General features: G+C 33.6%; 3 protein-coding genes across 3 annotated transcripts in view; all 3 read right to left on the reverse strand.

The window, feature by feature from the left end:
- The window catches only part of LOC126743041 (protein turtle-like), a 104,548-nt gene extending 94,680 nt beyond the window's left edge, over positions 1–9,868 (reverse strand). Inside the window, exon 1 of the mRNA XM_050449966.1 lies at positions 9,729–9,868. The gene's annotated coding sequence lies outside the window, so the exon portion shown is untranslated. The remainder of the gene's footprint in view (positions 1–9,728) is intronic.
- Positions 9,869–18,114: 8,246 nt separating this feature from the next.
- On the reverse strand, positions 18,115–19,641 carry LOC126743323 (uncharacterized). Its single transcript, XM_050450354.1, has one exon. It carries the CDS (start codon positions 19,639–19,641, stop codon positions 18,115–18,117), a length of 1,527 nt encoding a protein of 508 aa, XP_050306311.1.
- Positions 19,642–19,680: 39 nt separating this feature from the next.
- On the reverse strand, positions 19,681–23,475 carry LOC126743324 (uncharacterized). The gene has a single exon (XM_050450355.1). The coding sequence runs from the start codon at positions 23,473–23,475 to the stop codon at positions 19,681–19,683; it is 3,795 nt and encodes a 1,264-aa protein (XP_050306312.1).
- Between the last annotated feature and the right edge of the window lie 588 nt (positions 23,476–24,063).

A 24,063-nucleotide genomic window follows, 5' to 3' on the forward strand; every position in this document is an offset into this window, starting at 1 on the left:
TTTGAACCATTTTCTTAGATTTTGAAACCAGCAGATTCGCCTTCATCCTGGTCTACTCTTGCCCTAACTTCCGCTCCGTTTAGTTGAATGGCAAAAGTATAGCAATGTAGTATGAGGATTTTAGTTTCCAGCGATACGTCACCGCTTTTAAAAGCGGTGCTCAGTTTTATAAATGTTGCTTTTGCAATGGATTTTGCTACATATTGTCTTATTTCAAGGAGTTGTCTTACTGTTGATTTACTGTTTATAATTGTATCAAGATATGTGTAACATTCAACTATTTCAACTGAATGTTAGTTGGTAGTCAGCTGTTCATTTAAGATTTGTCTTGTTTGTGTACCGTACTTTTGGTTAATTTTAAATGTACGTGTCATTAGTGTTTGTAAGTCTTCTAGACTGTCTGCAAATGTCACTTTGTCGTCTACGTATCTAATGCTGTTTTAACATTGGCCCTTAATAATTAGTCTGCTTTTATTACAATCCTCAAGGTTTGTTTGAAGATACATTCAGAGTACCCATTAACATAACAACTTAGGAGATCATACATATCCTTGCCTCACTTTAAGCTCTACTGAAATTGCAACTAATTGTCTATTCTTATGTTAGTATTTTGATTAAAGTAAATATGTTGATGATTCTCAGATTACCATCTAGGCTAATCTCTTTAAGCAGAGATATAAGTTCGTGATGAACGCTTTTTATTAGTCCACAAAGGATACATATATATCACAGCTAACGTCTGTGCATCTTTGGAATAAGATCTGCATAGCAAAAAGTGCCTCTCGTGTACCCAAAGCATCAATCATGAAGCCTAAATTGTGTACACGTTATTTGTTCTTCGCATTTTTTATAAACTATCTTGTGGGTGATTTTTAGGAAGTAGAAGCCTCACAAGAGTTATGATTCTGTACTCATCATACTTTTTTATATTTGATTTCTTTGGTTAGATTATAAGTGTCGATCTTAACCAGTTCTGATTGATTTTTCCACTATTATAGATTTTAATAAATATTCTTTAAAGCCATTTTATTCCATTGTCATTTATTAACTTTAAAGATGCTGATTGAAAGTTATCAGCTATTTTTGTTTCCAGTTTCGTCAGTTGTGATCAAAGATACAGTTATAGAGTCTGTATTACTGGTGTCGTTCATTTTTAACTTCGTTGTTTATCCTTTTGTATGTTGTTTTATCTCGGTTTTTAACGTTACGTTTTCCTTCAATCATGTCTTGTATCTCTTTAAAAATCTAATCCATTCTCTCTACTCTTGTTAGTTTTAGGTACATACTTGTCCAGTATGTCCTTAGTTATTGTGTGTTATGTAGTTGTTTTTCTTCTGTATTACTGGTATCTATTCCAGTATTTAGATATTCTTTTATATACTGTTCTGCATTTTATTTGATGCGTTCGTTATTTAGTTGTATTCGCCATGGTTGTTGCATCTTGTTGCTTGAATTTTATTTAATTTAGGTTTTATTGTACCAAGGAGTAAGCTGTGATCTGAGCTGATGTCGGCTTCTAGATGTGTCTAGATGACTGATGTTATAGAGATATGGACTCTTTTGTTAACCGTCATATCATCCATCTGGTTTCTCGCTATGTGATCTGCAATATATTAAGATGACTTCTAGGTATATAGTCTTCTTAGAGAAAGTTTGAAAAAGGTATTGGTACTATAAACTATTCCTCCACCACAAAATCAATTAGCCGATCCCCATGTTCATAGAACTCTATGAGTCCGAAAGGTCTTTTAAGATCCTGATGGCCAACATTAGCATTTAAATCGTCTATGATTATTTTTTTAAGAGTCCTCTTAATGTGTAGTTAAATTGTAAATTATCTTATCCACTTTACCAAGTTTAAAGGGTTATACCTGTTTGATATTAAATTTATTTAGGATAATATAAAGCTGAATAAGTAACAGTAAATTGAAAGTTTGTAACGTCTCTGGCAGTTTGTTCTTTTACAAATATACCCACTACCATTATTACTATTAAAATTCTTTTTATCTTTTTAATTGCGTTATGAATTTTGCTTGATTCATACATGGTTTTGACGTTTCAATTACCAATTTTAGTGCAACAGGTTATTTTTCTGTCCCCATTATAGTGTTAAGGAGAGTTTGTTGTTGCTAATCGTGGCAGACGGCCGAGGAGGCTTAAGAATGTCCTCCTTTGATAGATATTAGTATCTGCGATTCGCCTCTTATCCGGTTTGTAGTAGTCATACTACGGAGAGATCGTATGGTGCTTTTCCTTTAACTTTCTCATTACAGTTAGGAAACCACTCAGACAGCTTCGGTCATGCTTTTTAGAACTCAATTTTTGAACTAATCTTGGATCATTAATTTCACTATGCTTAATGTGATACTAAAAGTATTGCTTTTCATTCTCAGGCTAGTTTAAGTTCGCCATGAGTATTTAATTTCCTAGTTAATTTTCTCAAGAATGCTTTATTACTATAACTGTATACATACATATAAGTTTAATATATATTATTTTAAAAGCCAATTATATTACTACTAAAATACTAAAAAAATTTTATAATTCGTTTCAATTAAAAAATATGTTTTTGTAACATTTTACTAGCAATCTTACTTTAACATAACTAACACATAAAACATACTGCATAATTTATCTTTCTTTAATATAATAAAAAATTTCTAATAATAATCTCGCATTAATATAAAAAAATTTCTTTTAAAACAATAACATTTTTCATAAATGCGTCAGTTGAAAAAACATCTAGAATTGAATTAGGTTTCAAGAAATTATAAGTAATAATATTACTGATTTATTTATTTTTTTATAATTTTTGATCAAATTAATTCTAAAATAATATTAAATATGCACATATTAAAAAAAAAAGTCTTATATGTATATTTAGAAATAATTACACTTACGTAATTTATTCATTTTTATATAAATACGTTTTGAACTAAAAGATTAAATTTATTATGTTCAAATCTTAAATAAAATATTTTAGTTATAATTATTTAATTATATTATTTTTGTAAAATTTTACACAAAAATTTATGTTTTTAAAAATTACCCCTGCCAAAACCGCTAAAATTAACCTTTTAATATTTCGTCATATATTTCTGCTCTTAGGCCAATCATCAGAAATATTTTTAATTTAGGCTGACAAATTTAAGTTGATTAATCCAAATGGAAATACTTAGTCAAATTTCATGTGCTTTTAATAATTAAAATATTAATTTGAGTATAGATTACATATTTCATTAGATAGAAAGGTAATAAATCAGCAATAAGTAAATTGAATACGAAAATAGATTCAATATGCCTAATTGGGAGCTATGTTAGCTATTTTTAAACATGTAATTATTATTTTACTAATAATATGTCATACTAATATCATTAAAATAGCTTTAAAACAATGTTCTTTCAATTTTATTTTGGTTAAAAGTAGAAACTTTTTAGAATTTCAAATCAGATTTCGCCATGTGTGCCGCTTTACCATATTTTTATGTCCAAGTTAAAATTCGTGATGTTACCTATCTCTCCCCTAAGTTAAACGTCCTGCATTCTAAGTAAGATTTTCTTCCATAGGTACGAACTTAAAAAATAAGAATTAATGTCTTTTGTTTTCAGGACGAAAGTATTTATTTAAAACTAACATAAAAAACTTAAATATAATAACTTCTTTTTACTCGTCCTGAACAAATACCCTTTATTGGGCGATAATTTGGGCAAATAATTAGATTAAAGGCCTTATAAATTAATGCAATCTGAAATTTACTCCGCAATCGCTTTATATACCTATTTCACTTTATCTATATATTTCGATACATTATCGGCTCATTTTCAAATTACGCACAAATCTGCAATTACGCTTTATTCCTGTAACCTCTGCCGGCATATGGGCTTTTGTTGAAAGCACGTATAATTTCGATCAGTATTCGCACTATCCGCGCTTAAATGTATACGTATTTTCAACTATATATAGCATGTGGTAGACTAAAATATTAATGGTGATTGAATTTCAAATTTTAAGACGAATCAACTGAATTTAATATTGAGTTTAGTAATGATATGATTATATAACGAATTGGTTAAATTATAAAAAAAACTTTTAATGCAGAATAATTATTAAAAAACTTCAAAGCAAACGAGAACTAAGAAAACCAGAATTTAAGGATACTAATTATTGTCTATACTACTCGTATAATCGTTTTTTAAGCTTTTGGCGTATAATATAAAAATTAATAATTAACACGTTATTAGGCAAACAAAATTTTGACAATATAACATTAAAGTAAAGAATAAATATGAATCATTTTTTGTTATTTTATTAGTAATAATTGAATTTCTCATAACGTTATAACAAGCAATTAATATAATTACTTATTATAACATAATGTTATTTTAAATGCATACTTTTAAAGATTAATTATTATTGTTTATAAATATATTTCCATCATAAAAGCATTAAATAAAATAAGATGCAAATTTTCTTGGAAAACATCATTACATAGACTATTAAAGTTAAGTTTTACCTACTGAAGTAATAATGTTATTGGTTAACATTAAAATGATTTTTAGGCAAGAATTAGGTAAGTCTTAATTTATTTTTTTGGGAGTATTATTATATCATTGTTTCTGCATTTTGATTATTTTCAAAATTAGGTATTTTTTAAATAAGAAATTTTAAAAAAGTTCATTGAAATGCTTGACAGTCTGCCTTTGTAAGAAAGAACGCCAGTAAATTAGTTATATTTTGATTCGTGTCTTTAAAAACTTGTCGTATTCTTCATTTTCCATTCCCCTTTAAGTACAATTCTTGCCTCATTTACAGGTTGATATTCTATTTTAGTCCCCTTATTTCACTTCTTGATTTTCAGTAATAATAAAAGAACTATAATATGAGCATTACGATCCAGATAAAATTGAGTAAAAATTATTCATTCTATCAAATATATAGGGTTTACTTCAAAATTCACTTAATGTAGATGTATATTTATTTCCTAAGCATATTACTTAAATGAGTATAACATCAACTATAATATTACTTATTAATAAAATTGTTTATTAAAAAACTAATTATTTCATTGTCTTTTTTTTATATTTTTTTGGTTTCAACATATAACCATATTAGCTCCTTCACCATATCACTTATTAGTTTTGTCAATTTGTATGGGGTTAAACAAGCTGCTAGTAAAATTCTCACATTTCGATTCATATTTTAAAATATCGGATATTTTAAACTACATATCACATTTATAAATCTAGCCTATAGTCAGTTATATATCGGATATCCAAGAATCCTCTTCCTCTTTTTATTCTATATTTTCATTTTTAATCCCTTCTTTCTAATCATAAGTTTTGCATCTTGCAAACGTACGTTTGCAAAGGAAAGTTTTGCTGTAAACCATAAATAAAAAATTGTACATAGAATGGTTTATCACTCTATATAGATACACACTTGCTTATTATTTTATAGCTATAAAATAAGACTTTTAGTAAATGAAATGTGCTGCTCAATTAAAATTTAGGTTATAAAAACTCTTTTATTAATCTACATTTAGTTTATTATATTTCTATAAATATTGTTATGAACATGTACACACGTTAAATATTGTCATAGTTTGTTTACTGTTTATTGCTCTTTACCTTATAGTTTTAGACTTGGTTAGATAAAGAGTTTATTTAGCTTATAAGCAACAAAACTACAGTTAATGCGAGTCAGTTTAAGGTTTTACCGTTAATAAAAAGTGTCTTCGTGACATAAAAGAGTATTCCTGGAGTATGTAATCAAAAAAAGAGTATTTTTCTGAATGATATTACAATACAATATTTTTATTTGTTACATGCATATGACACACATATATTTTTCCTAATTGCCCAAGCGAAAAATATTTATAAGAGAGTGTTAGATTTCTTATATTTGGAAACATATTTAAACAAATCTTATTATTTATTTGATTTCTTCGTCCTGGCCTTACTCTTATTTTTTAATACGATTTTAATATATCTTTTAGGTAAGTTACACATGCGGATAATTTCGGGATTCAAATTTACTTATTAATTAGAACACCCAGACTTTCTTGTCTTAACACTTTTGAAAAATTTACTTAACGAACCTATATTTTAGTTAGTTTTAGTTCTATTTTAGCAGAGTCTATAAAGATTACCTTTAAATGCAATCAATCTAATAATTATTAGAAATTTGATTTATAACAAACCTGACATAGTTGCTATAACTCTTAGCGGCGCCTAATTTAGTTGGTAAAAAAATACCTAGTGGAGCCAAAATATTTTTTTTATGAATTTTTATATTTGTTGTAAAATTGTAGTAATTTAATACAAGTAATATTAAAAAAATAAAAAAATGAAAATCTGTCAATCAGTTTTTTGTTAAATTTGAATAATTCGATGGATCATATTGTGGACCACCGCGACAGAATATAAAAAAACTAAGAGTAAGATAACAAATTTATTTAAAAACTCATACAAACTTGGGTACTAACAATTACGTTGCATAATAACTTTCGAAATACTCTTTACGTTTCCTTAAGCACAAAGGGACTTTACATATGGAACATACCCAATCCGTCCTTACTGTGTTAGCGTTAGTGCTACAAAGCGCGCATCTTCTTCTGGTACTCCTTGTAGGTTGATGAGCAGATGACTGCTGTCTTATCTCTAAGGGTACGTAAGGTTTGTATTTTTTTTATTTCAACATCTGATGGTGCAACCAAACTTCTCTTTCGATTTTCAAGCGTTTCTGAGATTAAACCGTTTATCCGACACTTCGTCTAAAATCTTTAGCAGACATTTTTGGTAACTCCAACCTATTATAAATAATATTGGAATGTACAATTGATGCATCTAATAAGTAAAAAAATATTCGATGCCACCACTTTTTACTGCGACGGTCAATCTTGTAGTTAGAAAGTCTTTGGTCAAATATGTCAACTCCATTCATATTAGAATTGTAATCGATTATAAATTGAGGACATGGAATTTCAGTAATTTGTCCACTTCCTTCTTTTCTTTTTACTGTTCCTACATCTTCTGGCTGATTTGCAGCTAACAATCCGGTACTGCTTGTAAACCATTATACATCACCTCGTTTCAAATTCTTAAAAGTTTAAATTTTGGCATATGACGACGATTAACACGGTTCCAGCAGCATGGATTTTTCTTTCTTTCAATCGTTGAAATAGATCGACGCTAGTAAATAAATTATCAACATATAACACATGGTCTTTTATTTAAGTGTTTTATAAAATTTGTAACGACTCTTGAACCAAGGCACTTTTCTATCTCACCAGTAGGTGATTTTCCAGTGTATAAATCAAATTTTAGGCAATAACCAGATGTATCAGCCAACATCTTTTACCTCCTTTTGATTGGTTTTTTTGGGCATGTACTGCTTAAGCCTATCCGACCCTAATCATTGAATCATCAACTACAACTACTTGATTAGGAATTAGGCATTTTTCAAACTTATGAGTCAACAGTTCTAGCATAGGGCGAATTTTATAGAGCTTATCATAGTCTGGGGAAGATTTTGGAGGCATCAGAGAATTATTATTCAGATGGAGATGCCTCAAGGGCCATCCAAATCTTTTTTGGGTCATTACTGAGCTGATAAAAGCACCATGCAATTCGGGAGCAGTTGACCAATAATCCTTATAGCTGGGACTACGTTTGATACCCATTAACAAATTTATGCCCAGAAAAGCACTAATTTCACACTGATTTGTAGGGACATAGCTTTTTCCAGTTGAAAGTTTTTACTGCTCGGCATAAAGATTTGTTTGAAACACTAAAGTATCAATAAATTCCTTAGTAATAATAAGTTCAAAAATCATATACGATGTTGGATCATTAATATCTTTGATAAATTGAGGAATTCTGGAAGGTTCGGTAAATTGAGGAAGAGGATCAGGTCTATGAACATTAGACCAAACAGGAATTTTACCTTTTGACCACTGTTGTTGTAGTTTGGAAAGAGGGATATTATCACTTGGATCTTTCTCCTCAGAAACCGGCAGATCTTTTTCCATATCTGTAATAACTGTAGGAACTAAAGTTTCGTCCTCTATATCGGAGGAGTCCATATCAATTTCTGACTCAAACCCCGAAGGCAGTGTATCGACATGAAATGTGTGGATTTGTGTGTTGACTTTATCGTAAGTCAAACCTCCTACCGTCTTAAATGGCAATGGCTCCATACCTGCAAGAAAATATTGTATAGGTATTTTATAATTAGTGAAACTCAATATTCTAAGTGGAGCGGTGGTAGAAAAAAAGGACCACGTAAAAACAATGTTTTTTTTACAACATACTAATAAATATATGTAAAGTAAATGTCTATACTTACTGGAATGATGTAAGCTATCACTTTTTGCAGGATCTAATAGTATTTGTCAATTTAGACACAGATAACTTTTGTTTATTTTAACCTCAAATTTAATTCGTAACAGGTGTTTCATCAATGCTGCTATCCACCGAATAAGAAATCTAACCGCCAAAGTAAAAAAACGTTAAAATGTCCACGGAGCGAGCTCTAATAGGTGGTTTCAATTTTGTGCTTCGGCAGCGCATTGCAAAGCAACATCAAAATATGGTCTATTTTTTGAACCACCGAGCCTTTAAACCATTAGTTAGCGTGGTTTAAATTTTCGACCATGAATACTTAAAGAGATAATGTAGACCAATGCGATAATTTTCCATGAATAAAGAAAGGATATTTTACACACGTGTAACGTTTAACATTTTTTCTACTACCGAAGAAAACATAACAAAAAATTTAAAATACCAAATTACTTTATGCATTAGTGCCTTAACGTCAAAAAATAAATGTACTAGTGCCTAAAAAAGTCTTTAGTGCATAAAAATAAACCCTGGTACGTTTGTAAAGTAAGTACTTTAGGCACGGTAATATAAAAATATATTAATTTAACGTTTAACCGATTATGTATTTATATTTTTTTTATTTAGAATATATTTATGATTTTAATATAAAACAGTTATAAATAATTAAAATATATTAATAATTTTTCTAATAAAACTAAAATTTAAAATATACCCAATTGCATATAATAACTATTTATGTAAGAAATGTGTAAATCCTTTTCAGATGAATGAAAAATTCGGCAATTTCGATTAATAAAAAAGGGATCTCACATACGTATAACATTTTTTTTCCAAAGAAAAGATAAAAAAAGGACAAGATACTTTACGCACTAATCTGTAAAAAAATTAATGAATAAAAAATACTTTTTTAGGCACTAGTGCTTAAAAAGTGAAACTCTATAAGCCTTGGGAAGTTTATAAAGTGAGTATTTTATGATACTTGTTTAAAATTCCTTATATTATTCAGGGAAATTAATTTCAAAGTGCATTTGCCTACTGCCCTTGCGACAAACTTCCCATTGATAAAACAGGAACATTTAACAGGTTTGTTACATAAATAACTATTTAAATTACCTAATTAAGAAAAATAGTACTGTATAAATAATAAATTTTTAAAGTAATAAATTAAATAAATAGATAAGAAAAATTGATTTTATATAAAAAAAAATAGTTTTTTATAAGATGTTGCAACGTATGTATATATCCCTTTTTTGTTATGACTCTCACACATTAAGAAAGCTAAGCTAGTATATACATAAAAGGATACCCAAGCTACCAATTTAAATTAAAAGGAAAACCTTTTCTTAGTGCAGCTCCTATTGATAAGCCCTCCAAAACAAAATTACCTCTTATTTCTTCCTAAGATACACTCTGCCCTAAAAATTCACCAGAACAACGCCACTTGAATTCGCAATAATGCCAACTTGGTCCAGAACAACGGCATTCGGAAAGGGAACGTTCGAAGTCGGAGGCGTCTTCATGTCGGATCCGCTATTGGACAAGCGCTGCGGAACGTGGAAAACGAAAACGGGATTTATTACGAATTGGAGATGGAAAAATCGAGCGATGTGTGATGTCTTTGGTGCAGAAAATACTTGTTTGTTGTTTTTCTAAGGCAATATACTTGATACAAAAGAGCGATTTTAAAAATAAAAAACAAAATAAGTAAAAATTGAAAAAACGATGCGTTAGTGAAGTGGCGTTACGGATAATGTGAGCAACCTCCCGGATTTAAATACCTTGCGACCAACAGAAAAATGTTTTATTATAATTTTTTTTACATTTTCTTCCTACGGAATTATAAGCCCATAAAGGACGCCGTCTGTCAAGATAGTAAGATTATTTTGGAAAATAGCGACTAAATACATAGAAACGATGAAAAGTGATTAAAATAGAATACACCATAAACAATGCTAAGAAAAATAGGCCTGTAGCCCAACAACACCTCTACAAAAGGACTAAGTGCCCACAACATTTTGGCTTGTGACGTCACGCATTTGGACCTATGCATTTTGGTGGTCCTATAACCTACCCTAACCCTAAATGCATTTTGGACCTATGCATTTAGGGTTGGGAAACGGGCTTGAGGGCGACATTACATTATTATGGATAAAAAGTCTTTCCATATTGAAAACTGTTTTTGCGAAAAAAAAACTTTTTTTTCTCTTTATTGTCTCCTAGTTCATTTATTTCATAAATAACGACTGCCTTCTTTGCAGCCTTGTCTAAGGCAATTGTTTTCCTTATGTAACCGGAAACCGCACAACACCTAATATGTTAAGCATACGTTAAAAGACGAATGTGCCCAGCCAATGAAAGCGTTCCAGCATTATAGAGGCGTGACTTGCGTACCGCCAAAATTCAAAATATGAATTTTTTGAATGCATGTAGTTGAACAGCGAGATTTGGCAACTCTGACCTATATATTTTTGTTAATATAGGATTTTGTTTAGTTATATTTTAAATGGAAAAAAATGCGATATGCATATAAAAGACCCTCAAAAAAAAATTTTTTAGCTGTTCTAGATTAGTAAATTAATGATTTTTTTATATACAGCGCATCCCAAAAGTAATGTCTAAATTCATTTAAAATTCAGGGGTGTGTTTGAAAAAAAAACGCTTGGACCCGTCGATTTTTATTTCAAGTTGCGCATTTTTGTACGTAAAGTTTGTATATACAGGGTTTCTCAAAAATAAATTACGAACATCAACTTCATTTTTTCAAATGAAAGCACCTTTCTTTTATTTTATCCTTGAATTTCGCGTGGAATTCTACGTATGTTTCATGCATCATGTCTTATACCTAAAGTTAACAGTTATCAAAAAAAAAACGATTCATGTAACAAATAAAAAAAGAACAAAAATTAAGTTAAATGTTCAAAATGGTTGCCATTTACGGCTTGACAATATCCAAGGCGATCAATAAAGTCTCGTTGCACATTTTAAATCGTTTCCGGAGTTATGGCGCGCACTTCTCTGCGAATTCTCTCTTTCAAGTCGTCTAGATTATTTGTTCTATTAACAAATACCTTCGACTTGAGGTATCCCCACAAAAAAAAGTTCATTGGTGTTAGGTCGGGCGACCTAGCAGGCCATTCGATAGGTCCTCTTCTTCCTATCCACCGATTGGGAAAGGTTTCATCCAAAAATGTACGCACAGTGGCAGCATAGTACGGAGGAGCGCTATCTTGCTGAAAAATTAGTTTTTCGTCAGGATAGTAATAGTCTGGGTCCAATGGATTCGGAAATAAAGCTAGTAATGCTGGAACTAATTCAAATTGGAAAAAAGTCGAGATACACTTGTCGCGTTAAAGTCTATTTAAAGAAAAAGCGACCTATTACTCTTCCGCGCACTATTCCATACCACACATTTAGTTTTTGAGGGTACTGGGTGTTTACCATCATCATCCAATGCGGATTTTCTGTTGCCCAATATCGACAATTTTGTCTATTCACACTACTATTCAAACAGAACGTGGCTTCATCGGAAAAAATAATATTTGTTACTAAATTATTATTTAGATTGCACATGTTTTGTAAGCGTTCACAAAACTTATTTCGCCTATCGAAATCGTCATGAAATAACTCTTGCACAGGAATAACTTTGTAGGGGTGATATTTGTGCTTTTTAACTATTTGGTGTAGATTTCGCCATGTGTAAATTTGCCATAATCTGCGACAGAGGAGTGCATGGATTTTCTTCCAAAGAAAGCAAAACGTCAAGTTATTCATTTTTATCTCGAGCAGGACGACCAGATTTCGGCAAATCTCTAACATTTTCGAATTCTCTAAATTTAGCCTCTATTACATTATACTCACCACCTTTTGACATATCGGAGGACGATCAGGATGGATTTCATTGAATAATTGAGCAGCTTCTCTTTGTGTACGTGTTCTATCACCAAACCCAACCATGCACAGAATTTCTTTTTTTTCTCGTTCCGTTAACTTTACCATTGTGAAAACCGCAACTTAGCTCGTATACTTCACACTTGACAATATCTGTTTGGCGTACAACTGTTATACAGTTTCTATGAAAATACATGGTCACCAGCCAACAATAAAAAAACACGAATGAATGGAATTTTGCTCTGTATAAAAATTCTCGGAGATAAGGTGACTCGTAAGGTGAACTGCAATAATAATGTTTAGTCGTCTTTTTTTCGATAACTGTTGACTTTAGGTATAGAACATGATGCATGAAACATACGTAGAATTCTACGCGAAATTCAAAAATTAAATTAAAAAAAGGTGCTTTCATTTGAAAAAATTAAGTTGATGGTCGTAATTTATTTTGAGCAACCCTGTATATACAAACTTCACGTACAAAAATGCGCAACTTGAAATAAAAATCGACGGGTCCGAGCGTTTTTTTTCGAACACACCCCTGAATTTTAAATGAATTTAGACATAACTTTTGGGATGCACTGTATATATTTACAGCTTGAAATATATATAGTCTGAGCGTTTAAGCGATGTAGGAATAAAGCCACAATCTCCCAATAACAATTATATTAAAAAATATCGTCGGTAGTACGTCATATATAACAAAGGTAATTTATAAATAGTTGCCAAATTTGATTTTTATAGATATATACGGAGTATCTTATTGAAATAGTTTTATTATGGTAGCGATAGAGGTATGAAAGCAATATTCATTATTACTGTACATAGTTGTTGGATGAGGTCAGAAATTAAAAAAATAATAGAAACCACTCATCCTTAGAACACTAAATCTAGCTTTTTTGTCACCTCTTACATGTCGTATTCCTATGATAGGTATCTATAATTTATAATTTTCATAATATAATAATTGTTAATAAACTTTTGAAGTTTATTTAAATACTCAATTATATATTATTGACATGTGGATCAGAGAATAACGAGTGGGTAAAAGTAAAGATATTGCTGGGATAAAAGTATATAAATTTAATGAAAAAAAATATAAACGTTTATTTAATAGCCATTAAAATCAAAATATATATTACAAATAATCCTAAAAAATGTGTGTATATGTAACTGTTAAGAAATTGTTTTAATAAAATCCCATGGGTAGTCATCATCATAGTGGCGATAAGAAGGCGATATAAATATTACATAATAATTTTAAGGCAGCTTACTTGATGAGTATTTTTCAATAAGATAATTTGAAAATTATCTAAATCATTGTGATGACAGTGATATTACTTTGAAATTAAAAATTAAAAAAAAATCTTATTTATCAAATATCTTAATGTCAACTAGCCTACTGAAATGTTTTAAATTTTAGCAAATATATATTAAATTTTATAATAACTTACTAATTAAACTATACTATGGATATTATACTATAATAAAATTGGTCAGAATGTATTATATTATATTATATCAACAACTTAAAACTAAAATCGTGGTGAATAAACTAAATCCTTTATGCTTGGTCTATAGGCTCGGCTGGTCATGTACAGCCCAACCTTCCATTTAACAGATTTTTTTTGTAGTACCATGAAAGAAAAAAACTATACTGTATACATTTTAATAAATTAATATACTCACAGAGCGTCTGTCTCAAAACATTGAAATATAATACTTAGATAGCAATCCAACTTTAGATACATTTGAAAATTGAATTAGAAAATAAGTAAAATATCAAAAAGCTGAATTAGTCACAGGATAAAAGATAGGTATTTATATAAGTAGAAGCCATACACCTAACGTCAAACCTCTTAAAATTGATATCTATCAATCTTGTATAATACTGTAAAATACTGCATAATAGACCATTATATTTTAGCTAAAAATAATCCTATATTAATAATAATAATAATCTTTATTTAGCAAAACCTACCTAGATAAAATAGTACAAAAAATTATATTTATTATTTTACCAAATTTGAGAGCTCTGTATAAGAAGCTCAATTAAATATTTAAAGAATAAGTCAGTAGAAGCGTTACTAAAATGTCGTCAGTTAAAACGTCTTTAAATGGTGAGTAATAGAGGTCTCATTTACATTACCCAAATGACGTTATTATGGTAGAACTTATTCACGTGATTTTTGTAGTCATTATGACGTCATATAAAAACGTTATTATAGTCATTTGCTGACGTTTTTGCCATAGTTTTGAGACGTCGTTTGATTGCTGGGGGTAACAAGGGCGATTCAAATTTAAAAATAATTCACAGCACTTTTAACCTTTACTTAGATGATATTTTTCAAGAAGCACTCGAGGATGCAGAGATTGGGATCAGAGTTAGTGCGTGAATCGGTATGCTGAGGACGCAGTTCTCATTGCAGATAGTAAGGATCAATTACAATAACTCCTTAGCATAGCAGGCCAATATAATAAAGCCATGGGCTTAAATATAGACATCAAGAAAACTAAGTTCAAGGCAGTAACAAGAGATGAAAGCGCTATTACTAAATTAAGGTTGACTTGGATGATGGGTAATCAATAGAACATGTTAATTGTTTTTGATACTTCAAACATGACTATCTAAAAACTGGACATTACACAAAGAAATAAAATGCCGCATAAAATAGACTAGCGCAACATTAATAATCCTGAAAAAGATATTTACGTATGCTGATTTTAATCTAAAGCAAAGGGTTCCAAGTTCCATTTTTTTAGGTTAAGATTTGTTGACTGCTACATTTACCAGTTATTCTATATGAGACTGATGGTTGGACTCTGAAAACAATTATGATTGATAATTTAAAAGCGTTTGAAATATGAGTGTATCGCCGAATCCTTAAAATCACATGACGGCCAAAGTAAGAAACAAAGAAGTTTAAAGATTGATTAACAAAAGCCTTTAACTTTTCGACAGTATAAAAAAAGAGAAAAACTGCTTACTTCAGTCGTATTATGCGCAATAAAACTTCTCACAATTAATTATCAAAGAAAATACCTAAGGCAGATAAAAAATTGGAAAAAAATTTCATAGTTTCAAAATATAATACAATGGACCGGTTTACATAACATTAACTGGGAAGCTAAAGCTTTTAACTTAACCTAAATATATAAAAAGTAATATACCTAAGTGTTTTTTTTTATTTTGAGCAATAAATAAAAGCTGCCGCTTAATTATTATAAACGACCTCTGTAATATATTAGGGTATTTTAACCTAATTATCGAAGTAGTTCATTTTTGTGGGAACTACTTTTTCATTCATCACTACATGCTTCCTAAAGTAATACATCAACGTGTACACTTGTCATTTAAGTCTATTAGAATAGAACGAAAAAGTATCCGCTCCTCCGAAATTAGATGAGACCTATCTCAAGGTGATTGATAGGCAGCTCTAACGGTAAAACAAGAAATTCCAGGGCAACTAATCTCTTATGGTATAGAAGAGTGTAGGTCAAAAACATACGGAAGGATACTAAAGTAAAGACAAAAAACTAAAGGATCAGTAAGGCAGATAACTAACGTATAATTAATTCAAATTTTTTCTTACGAGCAAATACTGGAATTATTGAAAGTAGGTAAACCCTTAATTTTTCTACCACCAAAATGAAATAAAATATGTAATATGTATTAGAATTATAGTGTTTTTTTCTGAGGAATTCTATAACTGTCTTTCCTAGTCTGGAAGTTTATGTGGTAAATTATTTCTTAACTGCAGTAAAAGACACTTTTGTCTTCATAAAACTTGAAAACGATAATAAATATATTAATTATGTATTGAAGTTATAAATATTTTTCATAGTTTCGTTTTAACTGCTTTTTAAAAAAAAGCTTTTTAAAAAAGATTTGGCCATATATTTACAAATTCTTACACTTTTAGTAGAATTTTAATATTTAAGGATAAATAAAATGTACATTAGGGTTATAAAAATTATTCTTTGTTTATACAAAAGCATCTTTAAGAGTTTGTGTAAACTAAAAAAAAATGAAAAAAACAGGGTATAAAATTATTTAAAATTATCTATATTATATTATGATTAACAGAAGATCAAATTTAATATTTTGCTTGAGAATCTACAGGGTCCAGCAAAATGATCTCCCACATTTTGATTTTTAATAAAAACTATTTATATTTTATTTTTATTAACTAAAAATATATGGTATGTCATTTTGTTTTTATTAAGTTTTGAAAATTACAGAGTCCAAGTGGCGACCATTTTTTTCGACACACATTCGAAGCTGATTTCTGAAAGTTTCGATTACTCGAGCAGTAATTTGAGGCGATATTCCTGTAATTTCTTGGCGTATTGCTGCTTTCAATTCGTCAATGGTTCGAAGATGATGTCGAAAAACCTTCTCTTTCAGGTAGCCTCAAAGGAAAAAGTCGCATATGACAAGATCGGGTGAACGCGCAGGCCACCCAACGTCTCCACGTAACGAGATTACGCGTCCTAGAAACATTTCCCTTAACAGGTCCATTGTCCTTCTTGCCGTATGAGCTGTAGCCTCATCCTGTTGAAACCACACATCCGGAAGTTCAAATTCCCTAAGTTTTGGTTCCAAAAAATTCATCGTAGCATGTCGACATATAGATCAGCAGTTACGGTAACCGTTACCCCTTCTTCTTCAAAAAAATAGGGACCCCAAACACCAAAAGAACCAACAGCACACCAAACGGTAACACGTTGGCTGTGAAGTGGCCTTTCATGGAGCTGCCGCGGATTTTCTGGTGCCCAGTAGCGAAAATTTTGCTTGTTCACACAGCCAGACAAATGGAAATGAGCCTCGTCACTCGTTATTAAAAGCGCATTTTGTGGGACGTTTTGAACAATATCATTGGAACATTCTCGGCGATTTTCCCAGTCCCGTTACTAAGTTCTTGCACGATCATCCTTTTGTATGGGTGGAACTTCAGATCGATGTGCAAAATTCTTCTCACAGAACGATCTGACAAACGCAAAGCAGAGTCATGTTTAACAGCTGAACGTCTAGAAGATCAACGTCAACTGCTTCTCTTACAGCTGCAATGTTTTCAAATGTCCGAACACTTCTGGGTCTACCAGTTGATTTTCTTTTTAAGGCTAAACCTGTAGCTCTAAAATTTGAAACCCACAACAGTATTGTTTTGCGATCTGAAACTGGATCATGTCTACCAAGCGCGAAGTGAGTACGAAAATTTCTTTGTGTCGTAATCACAGATTCGTTACTTTTGAAAAATGTTTCGATAACGAAGGCACTATGCTCGCCCGTCCAGTTCATGGCGACAACTGAAATGGCAAGGCGCACGCAGCCAACCGACTATGCTAAGCTGGCTCCCTCTTTGTGGGGGCCAGCTAAAACTACCCGTCTTAGCTGCTTTACCCACTTAAAATACTCGGATACAGGGCAAATGATAAACTACGAATTCCTCGAACTCAGAACGTAATTTATTCATACTTGAGTTATAAATGATAAAGAAAACAAATAGACACTTCTTACACAGTTATTGGGAGTATTTAACAAACATTAAACTTAAAATTTACATCAGTAACCGCACGATTACAGAGGGCCAAAACACGGCGGCCGCGCGACGTTACTTAATCGATATCGAATCGATGACAATAGACGACTAACTTATTGTCCGGGGAGCGGGGAAATAACAGCGCGTAATTATAAATAGATTGACAGATGAGCGCTGTTGCCACTACACTTAAACTAAATATGAAATTAAGGGAAAATAATACTGTCCCGAACATTCTCCCACCTGAGAAATATTTTCACATAAAGATTTCTCACAACTCAGGAGAGACAGTCAGCAATAAACTATTATTATACTACAGTCTACTTACAGTCAGTCAACAAAATCACAAATACCTCGCAGGTATTTTGCTGACACGTCCACACCGAGTCACTTTCACTGCCTCAGCCGACCTGTTCAACACATCCTCGGTTCTTCCACTCGCCTCCTCACTGTCTTGGAACGCTTCTGGTGTAGTGGATTCAGGACCAGGAGTTGCTTCCACATCTCGCTCCATAGTAATACACTCCAGCGGGTAAAGTCGTTGCAGGGGTCTCAACAATTCACCTCTGGGAGTTTCTAACCGCACTAAACGCACTTGACCATCTTTACCCGATAAAAGTTCACTAACCTTACCCATTGGCCAGTCCGTTCTCTTAGAATTGTCATTACCGATTAGCACTACATCTCCGATCCGGACTGGACTGCACTTTGCGTTTTTGGATAGTAACTTCAATTGTCCCATATATTCGGTGCGAAATCGCGCGCGTAAATCATCTCGCAAACGTTGGATATGCCTTGCTTTGCGACACAAGGAAGCGCGGTCAACAGAATCACAGTCAGGTAAACCCCAGTCGGTTTGTTCGCGCAAAAACAAAGATGGAGTAAGAGGAGCCAAGTCCGTGGAATCCTCGGAACAATATGTTAACGGTCGAGCATTGACAACAGCTTCACAGTCACAAACCAAGGTTAACAATTGTTCAAAGTCCAAACACGCGTGACCCAACATTTTCCGTAATAGCTGTTTAAGAACTCCTATCAACCGTTCCCAAAACCCACCCCACCACGCCGCTGTCGGGGGGTTAAACTTCCAAACGATACGTTGCACACTGGTTTCGCGTAAAATCGAGTCCCAATCAAGAGCCGATAAAGCGTTTTCCGCACCAACGAAATTAGTCCCGTTGTCGCTATAAATCTTTTTAGGTCTACCGCGCCGAGCTACAAAACGACGAAACACTTGCAAAAAACCCGCGGTCGAAAGCGACGTGCATAACTCCAAATGAACCGCGCGGTACACCGCACATGTGAAAAGACACAACCACACTTTTTGTCCAGTTCTCAGGAATAACGGGCCAGCAAAGTCCACGCCGGTGATCTCAAATGGAACTGCCAAACGCACTCGATCCAGAGGTAACGGTGGTGATTGAACAACCAAGGGTTTTCCATGCTGTCGTTTGCATACTACACATCTGGATATGACACTTCGAATACTACGTCTTCCTCCCAAAATCCAATATTTTTCTCGTAAGAGACTCAGTAGACCTTGGGTTCTAACATGGCAAGACTTCGTATGCTCGAACCAAATCAAACTCTGTACTAAAGGATGCTTGGCAGGCAAAATAACGGGAAATCGGAAATATTCAGTATCTTCCCTGTTAGACACTCTTGATTTCAATCTAAGCACTCTCTTTTCATCATAAAATGGTTGAAGATTGCTGATACTTTTATCATCTTCTCCCGAAAAACACTCTTGCTGGATCAATTTAAATGCCAAGGTCTCGGCAGCCGTAAATTCTGCAGCACTTAACTCACCGCTTTTCTTATTATCTGAATGCGTGATGTTATAACAAAACCGGAGAATCCAACCAAGCATCCGTATTGTCTTGTGATAATTCGAAAAGTAGGATAAATTTCATTCACTCTGGATATTTAAATCAGCAAGGGCTAATACCAGCTGTTTTCGTCGCTCCTGTAAAATCTCCTTTTCATTGTAGTTTGGGTTTTCCAAAGGCCATTGGTCTGGTTCCTGATAAAGCCACGTAGGTCCCTCCCACCATTTAGCTTCAAATAATTGCTTTGGAAAACAACCCCGGGAAGGCAGATCTGCGGGATTACAAGCCCCTGGTATATGTCTCCAATGTTCCGCTATGGTTAGCTTTCGGATCTCCATAACCCTATTCCAGACGAATGTTCCCCATTGATCTTTTCTTTGTATCCACGATATTACCGTAGATGAATCGCTCCAAAAATAACAATTTGCGGTAGTATTGAGATTTTCTCTGACATTCTTAAAAAGTCTTGCACCTATTACTGCGGCCAAAAGCTCAAGCCTTGGTATCGTCATTTTCTTTAGTGGTGATACCCTAGCTTTACTTGCTAACAGAAAAACATTTTGATGCACAACCACTCTCAAAAAAATTGCACATGCATAAGAATCCTTGCTAGCGTCACAAAAGGTATGTATGCTGACATCTTGTATATTGCTCCCACCAGTCAAAGTCCATCTTGCAATTCGTATTTGCATCAGATATGGTAGTTCTCGCAACCAGCGTTTAAAAACTTGTGCATACTCCTCATCCACTGTTTCATCCCAAGTCAGTTGCTTTACCCACAGTTTCTGCAATAATAATTTGGGAAGCAACACTGTTGCTGACGTAAATCCTATGGGATCAAACACTTTCTGAGTTAATGATAGAATTTCTCTCTTAGTGACCACTAAATTGTCAACATCAATTTCCAAAAAACCTGGATTAAGAGTTAGAACATCTTGGTCGGGATGCCAAATTAAACCAAGTACAGGGCAGGGAACAGTTTCTTTTTCTAAATTACGAATTCTCGTGTGCTCCCACCCTCTCAATTCGAATTGTCCTTCTGCCATGATTGCCACAGACTCGCGAATAAAGATAGCTAAAGTGTCACCATCTGGCACACTTGTGACACAATTGTCCACATAAAAGCTGTGCCGTAATCTCTCAATAGTGTCTCGTGAATAAGAACTGCTTCTGTCACCTTTTCTGAGGAATTGCTCAAGATGATACTCTAATGTCACACCTAATAGAAAAGGACTGCTATTCACTCCAAATACAACTCTCCTGAATCTAAAAACAACCTCATTGTGCTGATCATCTTCCCACAGGAACCTTAAAAAATCACGATCATTTTCATGCACGCTGATTTGCAGAAAAGCTTTGCGGATGTCCGCTATAACTCCTAGTTTATATTCTCGAAATCTTAAAAGCAGCGACGGTATCAACTCCACAAGATTCAAACCCTTTTCTAGACAATTGTTAAGTGACGGTTTGTTCTTCTCATGCGCAGATGCATCAAATACCGGTCGCAACTTTGTGGTCATACTGCTGTCTTTGATTACTACCCGGTGCGGAAGGTAATGACCTTTATTAACGTGCACTTCCGGGTTAATCCGTTCGATAATTTTCTCTGCTTCCCACTCTTTAAACACTTGGTCACACTGTTGAAAAAGTCCATCTCGTCTTAGTTTGGTAATATTGGACTTCAATCTCTTTTGAGCCAGACAGTAATTAGAAGGGAGGGGAGGGTGTCCATCAACCCACGGTAATCTAACCTCATATCGCCCTTCATCGTTGATGCGAACTGTTTCAAGAAATAGCTGCTTAGCTGCCATCGCCATTTCTTCTTTAGTTCTCTGCTCCGTTGGCTCCTTAATACCGAGAGTATCCAGTTCCCAAAGTTGTTCTATAGAGGCATCCTTCACAAAGAGATTTAGAGTTGTCATAGCAGCACCTATATTTCTCTTCACATTAGTTACAACCTTTCCTATGACAGTCCATCCCAACCTAGTCTCAATCGCCATCAGACCACAAGACAAAGACTTTTGATTTCCCGTATACAAAATACCAGCTACATCTGCTCCTAACAATAGCTCTATGGGCCCGGCATCTTGGGAATCGGAAAGTTGAATACCTAGGTCTGCCAGTTCATCTGACCATTGACCACTAAATATTGGAGGTATATTACTGCATATAATAGGCTGATCCAGAGCCTCCATGGAAAACACAAAGTTTTCACCACTTAACGTAATATCATAGCATTGATGGTCATAACCTGCCTCTCTACCTCCAAATAAACAATGAATCACCTTTTCAGAGCGCTTGGATTTATATTCGAGTTGAGCAGCTGTTGACTTCAAAATATAACTCCTCTGGGAACCACTATCCACTAACGCCCTCACTGACTTGTACCCATTTAAACCTTTTAGTTGGACTCGAAGGGTTTGCAAAAATACATAAGTGTTAGTGTAATTCGCCAACGTCTGATCACGTACAACAGTTCTCTCTTCTCGAACGTCACTGCTTTGACCACCATTATAGCATTTTTCCTGTTTGGAAGCGACTTGATTGACTGACAGACTAGGACACATCAAAACAAGGTGGGATTTTTCACAAACAACACAATTGAAACGCCCTCTACACCTTCGAGATTGATGACCCACTTTCAAGCAACGGAAGCAAGCTTTCTTACTGGACAAAATATTTTTCTTTTCCTCTAGTGACATTTTATTGGCTTTGAAGCAAGAGGCACTTTCATGAGATCCGCCACAAAAAATACAACTGGCAGCATCGCAATTTACAAGACCCGCGGCAGTGGAAACTATGTCACCTCTAACAGACTTTCTTTTCTTAAAATTATCGTCATTAGAACACAATCTGACATCTGACATATGTTCCGTCAAACCAAAACCGTCTGCGGCCAAACTAATCCTCTGTTCATTCTCCACCTCACTACTGAGGAATTTCATTAGACCTTTTAACCTCAACTCTAACACAGAACCACCAGGATCATCAGGGACATCACTTGGAACACTGGTTACTGAAAAGGGTGAACGCTGCCAAACTCGAAGCAACTCTGGAGGTAAACATGACTCAATCAACGGAAAAAGTAAAGCTGAACAACTTTCCGTTGTAATACCCAAAGTCTCGAGTGCCCGCAATTGTGTCTCAATTTTATCATGGAGCATAGTAATATCCACCTTTTGTTTTCCAGTAGCGCTACCCAAAATTAATTTAAGAAGTTCCCTGATATAGACCTCAATCTGCATGTCTTTATTGCCGAACCTACTTTGCATACAATCAATAATTTTGACATAATTCTCGCTTACAACTGGAAAACTTTCAACAAGCTGTCTTGCTCGACTTCCTGGGATTGTCGTCTGCCACAAATACTCGGTTTTGTCATGGTCATCAATGTCAGAGTCACTATGGATTTTCTGGAACTGGCTCCAGAAAGACAACCACCCCTGAACACTACCATCATAAGGTTTTAACTCGATGCGAGGTAATTTAAACTTTCGCTTACCTTGACTTTCTCCTGTCATCGAATTTACACTAGGCACAATACGGGTACTAGACTCTAAATCGGCATCCACGAAAAGTTTTTCACACCTTAGGTTCAGTTCACAAAACCGTTTGATATACATATCACAACTGTCCACCTCGGTAGAAAGTTCATCTTCCGATGCGTCCTCCAATAAACTCTTAAAAATCGCACTATCCCGCACTTTCAAATCTTCTGCTTTCGGTTTTAAAGTCTCCCATAAAACACGAATAGCCTCATTATTTTCCTCCGAACGGGGGCCATCTAACAAATTCGCGAGTTCATTGGCTGTTCTCGTGAAAGATCCACGGTAAACTTTTCGAGCCTTTTTCTGAGCTTCTAGTTCCTGATCCATGGTAACTAGTCAAAACCACGTCCCACAGGATATGTGATTAACCAAAAAACAATACTTCCCAATATACAGAATCTTGAATCAAAATCCAAACGAACTTATCCGTACTCTTAACTGTGAAAACTCAAGCGTCGATTTGCCACTGTAAGCCGAGGTCCTGTCACGGTCGCCAAAATGTGGGGGCCAGCTAAAACTACCCGTCTTAGCTGCTTTACCCACTTAAAATACTCGGATACAGGGCAAATGATAAACTACGAATTCCTCGAACTCAGAACGTAATTTATTCATACTTGAGTTATAAATGATAAAGAAAACAAATAGACACTTCTTACACAGTTATTGGGAGTATTTAACAAACATTAAACTTAAAATTTACATCAGTAACCGCACGATTACAGAGGGCCAAAACACGGCGGCCGCGCGACGTTACTTAATCGATATCGAATCGATGACAATAGACGACTAACTTATTGTCCGGGGAGCGGGGAAATAACAGCGCGTAATTATAAATAGATTGACAGATGAGCGCTGTTGCCACTACACTTAAACTAAATATGAAATTAAGGGAAAATAATACTGTCCCGAACACTC

This window comes from Anthonomus grandis, chromosome 12 (assembly GCF_022605725.1).
Source record: "Anthonomus grandis grandis chromosome 12, icAntGran1.3, whole genome shotgun sequence".
NCBI lineage: Eukaryota > Metazoa > Arthropoda > Insecta > Coleoptera > Curculionidae > Anthonomus > Anthonomus grandis.